At 45.9% G+C, this 10,438-nt stretch overlaps 1 protein-coding gene across 1 annotated transcript; it reads right to left on the reverse strand.

Moving 5' to 3' along the window:
- Window positions 1-8,156: 8,156 nt before the first annotated feature.
- On the reverse strand, window positions 8,157-8,893 carry LOC147921282 (uncharacterized). The gene is made up of 2 exons (XM_087499678.1): window positions 8,495-8,893; window positions 8,157-8,441 (listed from the first exon to the last, which is right to left on the reverse strand). The coding sequence occupies exons 1-2, from the start codon at window positions 8,891-8,893 to the stop codon at window positions 8,157-8,159; spliced, it is 684 nt and encodes a 227-aa protein (XP_087355804.1).
- Between the last annotated feature and the right edge of the window lie 1,545 nt (window positions 8,894-10,438).

Genomic DNA, 10,438 nt, shown 5'->3' on the forward strand with positions numbered 1-10,438 from the left:
AGCAGTCCTTGCATTGGAGAAGAACTTGGCCAGAAAAGCTTTCTTGCATGCATCCCATGTGGTTATTGCTCCAGTAGGAAGAGTCTTCTCCCAGAGATGAGCTTTGTCTCCAATGGAAAATGGGAATAGCCTTAACTTGAAGCCATCTTCACTTACTCCATTGATTTTTGTGAGTCCATATATCCTGTCAAATTCATCAAGGTGATCTAGAGGATCCTCCATTGGCAACCCATGAAATTTGTTGGCTTGTATCATGGAGATCAATACACTCTTGATTTCATAATTATTATTGGCAACTACAGGAGGCAGAATACCAGCTCTTTGGTTGTGTGTGTTAGGTGCATCCCCAGCACCAATGTTCCTTGCCCTTGGAGCTTGTTGATCTTGTTGCTCCATTAGCACTTGTTGTTCTTGTTCCTGATTGATTCTTGTTCTCTGCTGTCTCAGGTCCTTTGGTGGTCGGTTGATGTGATCAAGGAGTCTCTGAATATTGTGATGACCCTTGGATCTTGTTTGCATCAACAGACTCGAGTACAGACTCGGACAAGCACTCGGTCGAGCGCAGGCTCGAGTGGATGGTCGAGTTGACTGGAAAGTGACGTCTATTTGTATCTGACTTCTGACTCGATCACGAACTCGAGCACTCACTCGGTCGAGTGGAGGTCGAGTTGGAGGTCGAGTTGGTACCTGAAACTCAATCACAAACAAGCAGTAGAAGAATCGAGATCAGTAGCGAACAAGGGGATAAAGGAACTTAATCTTAGACTTCTATTGATCCTAATTGTCACAAATAAACACTCAAATGGGCAACAGCGCCAAATTGAAACTAGTATTTTTCTTGGTGTGTGAAATGAAATGTGAATGTTATGATATGATGATGAACAATGGTGAAAGCAAGGTGTTTCAATTCCCCTTATGCAGTTGTAGTATAAGAGGTGTCAATCCAATCTGAGTGTTTGCAAGCAATCAGGATGTGCATAAATGTCTAAGTCAAGCCAAATGTAAAGGATGTTTGTCACTAACAATCCTATTGCTGAAATGTAAAAAGCAGAAAGTAAAAACTACTAAGATAGATGCTAAATGTAAAGAGAACAGACTAATCAAAGCTATGATGAACCAAGAACAAAAATAGAACTATGATAATGCAAGTAATGAACTAATGCAAGACAAGTAATGAACAGGACACTAAGTGAATGCAGCAGAAATGCAACTAAAATGAAACAGGAAACAAGACAGGACAACTACAAAGCATAAACAAGAATTCTGGGGATGAACTCGAGCAAGCACTCGATCGAGTGTAGATCGAGTGCAGGGTCGAGCTGGAAAAATCCGGAAAACAGAGCAATGCAAGAAAAACAGAGCAATACAAAAGCGAATCAAACAACGATCAACAACAGGATTTAAGCTAGGAAATCAATAAACAAGGAAGGTCTTGAGGAGGGATTCATGGGTTGGACTAATGATTGAGGTCATCTAACTTGGTCAACAAATCTCAAACAACTTGAGCTAATCTCTAGACATATATTTCTAAGACATGTTTAATCCACTCTCATGGCAAGAAACAATCAAACTCATGCATCTCTAGACTTGTTCTCACAAAGTAAAGAATCTACACAAGCAGGCATTAAGCAATATGTCAAATACCAAACAAGACTTCTAATCTCTTAGCAAGCCTAATGATAGTCTCTAGATCTAGCATTATCTATGATCCTTAGACATTGGTGTGATGCTAAGATGCTTGAGATCAGATCCTACCCTCTCGGTTATAGGACCAGCATTAAGAACATCTAGCCTAGAAGAGATCTACAACAATCAAGCTTGACCAAATCAAACAAACCTCAAACACAACCCAGCCTAACCCATCCTCAAGATCCTAAGCAACTACTCACAAGAACACATGATGAACAACAAAGTAATAAACCATGAAAATACCGAAACTTGCATCAATAGAAAGATAAAGGAAAGATCTACAATATTGAAGATGGAATCAAACACGAATTCTTAATATCTTGAAAGTTATGGAACTAACAAAATCCAAGAATCTTATGTTTTTCTCCTTCAAGGAGGTACAAGATCTAAAAATAAAAGTGCAAAAGGAATAATTCCCAAAAGGGTAAAAACTAGGTTTTTGACTCTCTAAAAAGCTGGACTCTTTTGTGGCTGCTGGTACAAGGCCTTTAACTAGAAAAAGTAGTGGAAGCCCTAAAAATGCTAAAAGACAAAATAGCTAGGCGGCTCGGCCAACTCGACCTGGTGCTCGGTCGAGTTGGCTCCTCTTATGCTCCTTCCACTCGGTCGAGTCCCTCTCTGCACACGGTCGAGTGGGCGGTCGAGTGGGACTCCGGACCTTGGTTCTTCAGCCTTAACTCTCTTGCTTTCTTCTCATGATTGCTTCACTTCTCCTCAGCATTGCTTCCATGCTCCTTAAGCTCCAAAATCACCTGTTTATGCATGAAAAGATGCAAATGCAATGCAACTAAACTCTAATGCAAGAACAGTTCTAAAGCTATGCAATAATGGTCAAAATGGATAGCAAAAGATGCAAAAGATGTGAATATATTAAGGGAAAACAGGGTAAAATATATGAACATCAGACAGCAATGTCCTTTTGGTACTCCTCCGGGCAGCGAGTGGAATTAAATTTCCTTACTAGTCGACTCCTCCACTCGTTAGCCAGGATTGAATCCGAACTTCCCGGAAAATGTTTTGTCTTTAGTCTCGACATATGCTCCAACACATCTAAGTAGTCCTTTCTTTTTCTCTGAGAATCTCCAGGACTAACTTCGATGGTCTCCGTATGTACTGCTCGTACCACAGGATCCGGTACCCACGCCTTTGTCAGCACGTCGAACTGTGCCATCATTGCCTTCATCGTTTCCCACTGTTCCTGGGACGATGGTACGGCATTTGGTTGCCCATTTACGTTCGTAACACCGCTACTCTCCGGATTATCATGATCCGGTTGTTTCTCTCCAGCCACAGGTCCGGCTGGATTTTGGTCCTTCCCTCCGCGTCGACTAATGTCTCTGCAGCGTCAGTGGTCTCATCGACCACTTCCTTGCCCTTCCTTTTCTTTTCCTTGTTGCTCTTACCCATCTGCAAAACTCATGCACTTTAGTCACGGTTAAGAAAAATAAACCGATAACAATAAGAACAACTACCGCGAGATCCCATTTAGCTGATGAGTGGTGATACCCAAAACCCGTACTACCGGTCCTAGAACCAAGCATGCTCTGATACCAACTTGAGAGACCCCGACCCCGGCCATACGATGGCGGGTGAGGTTCTCTCGTCCTTTACTCTCTACTTAGTCATATTTTAGGGTCCATTCTTTAAATAAGGTTCATTTGCGCATTCTGTGATTCAATAATTAGAGTCTATATGGTAACTTAGAGTAAAGCAAACATTCGAGTATTGTATTAAATAATCAAAGGATTCGATAAAACTTATGAGTTTGCATAATAAGCTAGTACAAGTTGTATAATCGATCCTAGCTACCCATATCACCACCACTCATCTTCCCGGCCATGAGTCTCACGCCTAAGTAGTTCCGTTTCCGCGATCACCCTCCTTTCCTGAAATCCAAGTAACCATCAATAACCTTTCCTTTAGGCCGTACAGTATCATGCAATACAGTGGTTGGCCGGTAGAGAGTTATCCCGCGCATCAGTTCGACGGTGTACCGAGGTATCTGTACAGATCCCCGTCATGCCGCCAAGCCGCGTTTACTTTTCTCCGTCCGAACCGTCCGTACTCGGACACCCCATATGGTACGCTGCTCGGTAAGGAGGTAGCATGCGCATCAGTTCGGCCGTATCACGACCGAGCCGCACCCCCATTCCTCTGACCAACTGGACCAACCGAAGCATTATATATGCTTATGCTCGATGATGCAACTACCCAGTCCCTCAGAACCCATAAGGTCGTTATTTCACTGTAGCTCCGTCGAACTCTTCGGCCTTAGAAACCTTTCTCTCAATCTATCTCTCGATCACACTCAAGATTTTTACTATCTTTTCTGATTTCCGCTGATATCTCGAAATGAATATCACAGCCTCTATATATAGGATGTTGGCCGAAGTGTAGGCCCCAAAAGGCACCTTTCGGACAAGCCCGTTCGATCGCACATATTCGGCCATACCTGTTCGGCCATGTCCGTTCGGCCATACCTGTTCGGTCCCGAGCTCCAGTACCATACAGCTGGCCGAGCTGGGTCGAGCTGACTGGCAGCTGATCGTAGCTGGCCGAACTGTCTGCAGCTGGCCGAGAGCTGTCTGCAGCTGGCCGAGAGCTGTCCGCAGCTGGCCGAGAGCTGTCCGCAGCTGGCCGAGATCTGTTCATAGCTGGCCGAGTGCTTTCTGGAGCTGACCGATCTTTGTCCCATACTTGTCTTGTTTTCCCTCATTGTCCGAGCAAACGAGTAGCTCTTTTCCCGACTTGTCCGAGATCTCTCTACCATCCCGGACCAAGCTACGGCCTACGATCCTATTCAGGATCGCGGGCGTTACAAGTTTCCCCTCGAATCCGGATCAAGTTGGTCTTCACTCATCTCCTTAAAACACTTAGGATAATCCGCCTTCATCTTGTTCTCAGTCTCCCAAGTAGCTTCGTCTTGTCCACCGCAGTTCCATAAGATCTTCACCATGTTAATCTTTTTCCTGCACATTCCCTTTTCCATTCGATCGATGATTCGAATAGGCGTTGCTTCCACCGTAAGGTTTTCTCGCAATTCAGTTGGCACATCCTCGACCACTTCGTCCTCCTCACTTAGGCATTTCCGCAACTGTGATACATGGAAAACCTTATGAAAGGCGTCTAGCTTCGGTGGTAAGTCCAGTTTGTACGCCACCGCACCTACTCGTTCTATCACCTTGTACGGGCCAACGTACCTTGGACTCAACTTTTTCCTTTTGGTAAATCGACCTTTACCCTTGTATGTCATCTCTTTAAGATACACTAGGTCGCCCACTTCAAACTCCAATTCCTTCTGACGTTTGTCCCCATAACTTTTATGTCGGTTTTGGGCTTCCTTTAGCTTGATTTTTAAGAACTTTAATTTTTCGGCCGTCTCGTCCACAATCTTTGGGCCGAATAGTGTCCGTTCACCAACCGGCGTCCAGCACAATGGCGTTCTACATGCCCGGCCATAAAGCGCTTCATATGGCGACATTCCAATATTAGCTTGGTAGCTATTGTTGTAGGCGAATTCCACCAAGTTCAAGTAATTTTCCCAGCTTCCGCCCCAATCCAGGACACAGGCTCGCAGCATGTCCTCAAGTGTCTAAATTGTTCTCTCGGACTGCCTATCAGTTTGTGGGTGGTAGACCGTACTTAGGTTCACCCTTGTCCCCAGCGCTTTTTGAAAAGCTTTCCAAAAATGTGAGGTAAACCGCGTATCATGGTCCGAGATAATGCTCACTGGCACTCCGTGCAATCGTACAATCTCCTCGATGTATCGGTCCGCGATTAACTCGGCACCATCTGTTTCCGCGATTGCGATGAAACGTGCAGATTTGGTTAATCTATCCACGACAACCCAAACCGCATCATGCTTTAGTCTACTCATAGGCAATCCGGTCACAAAGTCCATGGTCACATGATCCCATTTCCATTCCGGCATGGGCAGACTTTGGACCAGTCCACTCGGCACTTGATGCTCAGCCTTGACGAGTTGACAGTTTTTGCACCACCTCGATTCCCACCACAACAAGGATCACATAACCAATCTTAGGAGGCTGACTTACGCAGATTAATCCAGCATGTGATACAGAGTCAAGCATCGGCGGCAATGGATAATGCAAAACAATTCGCAGAGATAAGCAACAAGATCGATTCTGGGTACAATGACTTGAACGCAAAGTATGATTCTCTCAATACTAAGTTGAGATACCTATAAAGCCATCACAATGCCAACCCAACTCCAAAAATTGGCCAATTTCCGGGTAAAGCTGTTCAGAACCCAAAAGACTATGCTACTGCCCAGGTAATCTTTCTTGAAGATGTTGATGACTACCTCACTGAGGGCAGTGATGTTCAAGATGGGGAGGATATGGACCACAGTGTGATGTATGAGCACTAGTACTACTTATCAGAGTATGAACCCACTCCCCCACTCGAGGAGACTGATCGAGTTGGTAATCGAGCATGGGTTCGAGATTCGCCAATCGATACACCACTCGAGGCTGCAGCCAATGACATACCCGACGATGGCGATCAGGCGATCCATCAGGTAGATGTTCAGATGACAGGTCAAACACAAGTTCCCGAAGCTGAAGAAGGGGAATGTGAGGAAAGATTCAGAGCAGCTCTTGATATCCAATTAGAGTCGCTTGTAGAGCGTATCTCCAAATGAAAATCCCCACCTCCTAAACTCTTGTCTCCACACGCTCTTAGAGAGGAAATCGTCAAAGAAACAGCTCAGCTGGAGATTGAGGTGAAGGAAGCTATTAAAGAAATTGGGAATGCAGTCTTGAGGAGTGGAGTGTGTTTAGACCCTGAACTGAGGATCAATGAGAAATTGGAGGATCCTGGCTCTTTCACCTTGCCATGTTCAATAGGCTTACAGATCTTCAACGATTGCTTGTGCGATTTGGGAGCTTCGGTCAGTATCATGCCACTTTCAGTTGCCAACAAGATGGGTTTCAGCAGTTATAAACCAAGCAGCCTGTATTTGGTCCTAGTTGATAGGACAATCAAGCACCCAATTGGTATCTTTGAAAACTTGTCTCTAAGGATCAGAAGAGTGGAGATCCCTACCAATTTCATGATCCTTGACATGGATAAGGATCCAGAAGATCCATTTATCCTAGGAAGACCATTCTTGGCAACTGAAAGACCCCGACCCCGGCCATACGATGGCGGGTGAGGTTCTCTCGTCCTTTACTCTCTACTTAGTCATATTTTAGGGTCCATTCTTTAAACAAGGTTCATTTGCGCATTCTGTGATTCAATAATTAGAGTCTATATGGTAACTTAGAGTAAAGCAAACATTCGAGTATTGTATTAAATAATCGAAGGATTCGATACAACTTATGAGTTTGCATAATAAGCTAGTACAAGTTGTATAATCGATCCTAGCTACCCATATCACCACCACTCATCTTCCCGGCCATGAGTCTCGCGTCTAAGTAGTTACCTTTTGGCGATCACCCTCCTTTCCTGAAATCAAAGTAACCATCCATAACCTTTCCCTTAGGCCGTACAGTATCATGCAATGCACGCCAGATCATTATATCCGTCCAGTACATCGGTCGGCCGGTAGAGAGTTATCCCGCGCATCAGTTCGACAGTGTACCGAGGTATCTGTACATATCCCCGTCCAGCCGCCGAGCCGTGTTTACTTTTCTCCGTCCGAACTGTCTGTACTCGGACACCCCGGATGGTACGCTGGTTGGTAAGGAGGTAGCATGCGCATCAGTTCGGCCGTATCACGACCGAGCCGCACCCCCTTTCCTCCGACCAACTGGACCAACCGAAGCATTATATATGCTTATGCAGATGCAATTACCCCATTTCCCAGAACCATAAGGTCGGTACTGTACCGTACCTCTGACCCCTAGGTCTAACTCACCGAACTCTCTATCTCTCGGAACTCTCTTCCTGATATTATACTCGCACTCTCGAGTTTACTGTATGATTTTCGGTTTCCGATGGTGTGTTCCAAATGAGAGAAATTCCCTCTTTATATAGGGTCCTGGGCCGCGGTTTTGGCCCCAAAAGGCACCCTTCGGACGAATCCGTTCAATCGCTCCTGTTCGCTTGTATACGCTCGGCCATACCCGTTCGGCCATACCTGTTCGGCCGTGCCCTTTCGGTCACGAGCTTCCTCAGCTGATCTGTTCACTGTCCACTACCGTCCAGCTAGTCGAGCTGGGGCGAGCTGGGTCGAGCTCCCTGGCAGCTGGTCTAACTGACAATAGCTGGTCGAGCTGTCCGCAGCTGGCCGGAAACTGTCTGCAGCTGGCCGAGAGCTGTCCGCAGCTGGCCGAGAGCTGTTTGAAGCTGATCAATCTTTGTCCCATACTTGGCTTGTTTTTTTCCCCGTTGACCGAGCTAACGAGTAGCTCTTCCCCGACTTGTCCGAGATCTCTCTACCATCCCGGACCAAGCCACAGCCTACGATCCTATTCAGGATCGCGGGCGTTACAAGTTTCCCCCTATTGAAAGGGATTCGTCCCTGAATCCGGATCAAGTTGGTCTTCACTCATGTCGTTAGACCACTTAGGATAATCCGCCTTCATCTTCTTCTCAGTCTCCCAAGTAGCTTCTTCGTGTCCACCGCAGTTCCATAAGATCTTCACCATGTTAATCTTTTTCTTACGCATTCCCTTTTCTATTCGATCGATGATTCGAATAGGCGTTGCTTCCACCGTCAGGTTTTCTCGCAATTCAGGTGGCACATCCTCGACCACTTCGTCCTCCTCACTTAGGCATTTCCGCAACTGTGATACATGGAAAACCTTATGAAAGGCATCCAGTTTGTATGCCACCGCACCTTGTTCGGGCCAATGTACCTTGGACTCAACTTTTTCCTTTTGGTAAATCGACCTTTACCCTTGTATGTCATCGCTTTAAGATACAGTAGGTCGCCCACTTCAAACTCCAATTCCTTCCAACGTTTGTCCCCATAACTTTTCTGTCGGTTTTGGGCTTCCTTCAGCTTAATTTTTAAGAACTTCAATTTTTTGGGCGTCTCGTCCACAATCTTCGGGCCGAATAGCGTCCGTTCACCAACCGGCGTCCAGTACAATGGCGTTCTACATGCCCGGCCATAAAGCGCTTCATAAGGCGACATTCCAATAATAGCTTGGTAGCTATTGATGTATGCGAATTCCACCAAGTTCAAGTAATTTTCCCAGCTTCCGCCCCAATCCAGGACACAAGCTCGCAGCATGTCCTCAAGTGTCTAAATTGTTCTCTCGGACTACCCATCAGTTTGTGGGTGATAGGCGGTACTTAGGTTCACCCTTGTCCCCAGCGCTTTTTGAAAAGCTTTCCAGAAATGTGAGGTAAACCGCGTATCACAGTCCGAGACAATGCTCACTGGCACTCCGTGCAATCGTACAATCTCCTCGATGTATCGGTCCGCGATTACCTCGGCACCATCTGTTTCCGCGATTACGATGAAATGTGCAGATTTGGTTAATCTATCCACAACAACCCAAACTGCATCATGCTTTAGTCTACTCATAGGCAATCCGGTCACAAAGTCCATCATCACATGATCCCATTTCCATTCCGGGATGGGCAGACTTTGGACCAGTCCACTCGGCACTTGATGCTCGGCCTTGACGAGTTGACAGTTTTTACACTTGGCAACCATGCAGCCACATCTCTTTTCATTCCCTTCCAGTGATAGTATCTTTTCAGGTCGCGATACATCTTGGTCGAACCAGGGTGGATCGAGAACTTAGACTGGTGCTGTAATGACCCTCATCAAGGGGTAAAGATTTAAAGTAAAAAACCCTGGCCAAAGGACTTGGAAAAGACCTGAGAAGAAGGCAAGGAAGAAAGAAGAGGAATATTGGAAGAAGTGGCCGAGAAATTTTGACCGAATCGAGAGATGGTCGATGGTACCATGTACCACGTACCATGTACCGCGTACCATGTACCGCGTACCATGTACCGGGTACCATTTCCCGGATACCATGTACTGGGTACCATGTACCGCGTACCATGTACCGGGTACCATGTACCGGGTACAATGTACCGTGTACCATGTACCATGTACCGTACCATGTGCCATGTGCCGCGGACATACCGCGTACCGAGGAGCCAAGACGTACCAAAGAGACGTCCGGGAATGGATATACGTCTGGAGTCCGTGCAGTGACGAGGAACGTCGACAGCACCCTAATGTCGCGACGCGACCAGACAAGAATTCTTATTTTAACCAATAAGAATTCATGCAAGAAGTGGGAAACATAATTATGATGTTTTCTCAAAAGTTGACCAATGAGAATTCATGCAAGGATGAGTGGGAGACAAGGAATATTCTCTTGGACAAGTGTTGTATTCACTTAACAAGTGTACACACATTAGAATAAGGTGGCTTAGAGTTGAGCACTCGCCCAACATGCATTGGACCGACTCGCCGCCCACTCTCTCTATAAAAGGACTTCCATGCTTTCTCATGTTGCAAAGTTTTCACTAAGGGAGAAAGGAGAGGAAAAGAGAGAAAGAAGAGAGAGAGGAGAGAAGTGTTGCCGCAAGGGAGAAAGAGTGAAGGAGAAGGGAAGCAAGACAAGACTATCGACCATCGCAAAGTGTTGAATCGATAAGGAAATCGATTTCAACAAAGGGGGAGATTCAAGTGTGCCGTGAGAGAACTTCATCAAGAAAGTCCGACCACTCCTTACAAGAGATCGCCGGTTTTCTGTGAGTTCAGGCACATATTTAGCCAAACTGGATAGGGATTAAAGACATCCATCTAGTGAGC

This window comes from Camelina sativa, chromosome 18 (genome assembly GCF_030686135.1).
Source record: "Camelina sativa cultivar CO46 ecotype springtype chromosome 18, ASM3068613v1".
In the NCBI taxonomy this organism is placed as follows: domain Eukaryota; kingdom Viridiplantae; phylum Streptophyta; class Magnoliopsida; order Brassicales; family Brassicaceae; genus Camelina; species Camelina sativa.

Bases quoted from the DNA above. Each gene is read 5' to 3' on its own strand.
- LOC147921282 (XM_087499678.1), bottom strand. From the start codon at position 8,893: ATGCTGCGAGCTTGTGTCCTGGATTGGGGCGGAAGCTGGGAAAATTAC. The intron at 8,442-8,494 runs GTGCGGTGGCAT...CATGTATCACAG, and splicing joins GGTACATTGGCCCGAACAAG to TTGCGGAAATGCCTAAGTGA.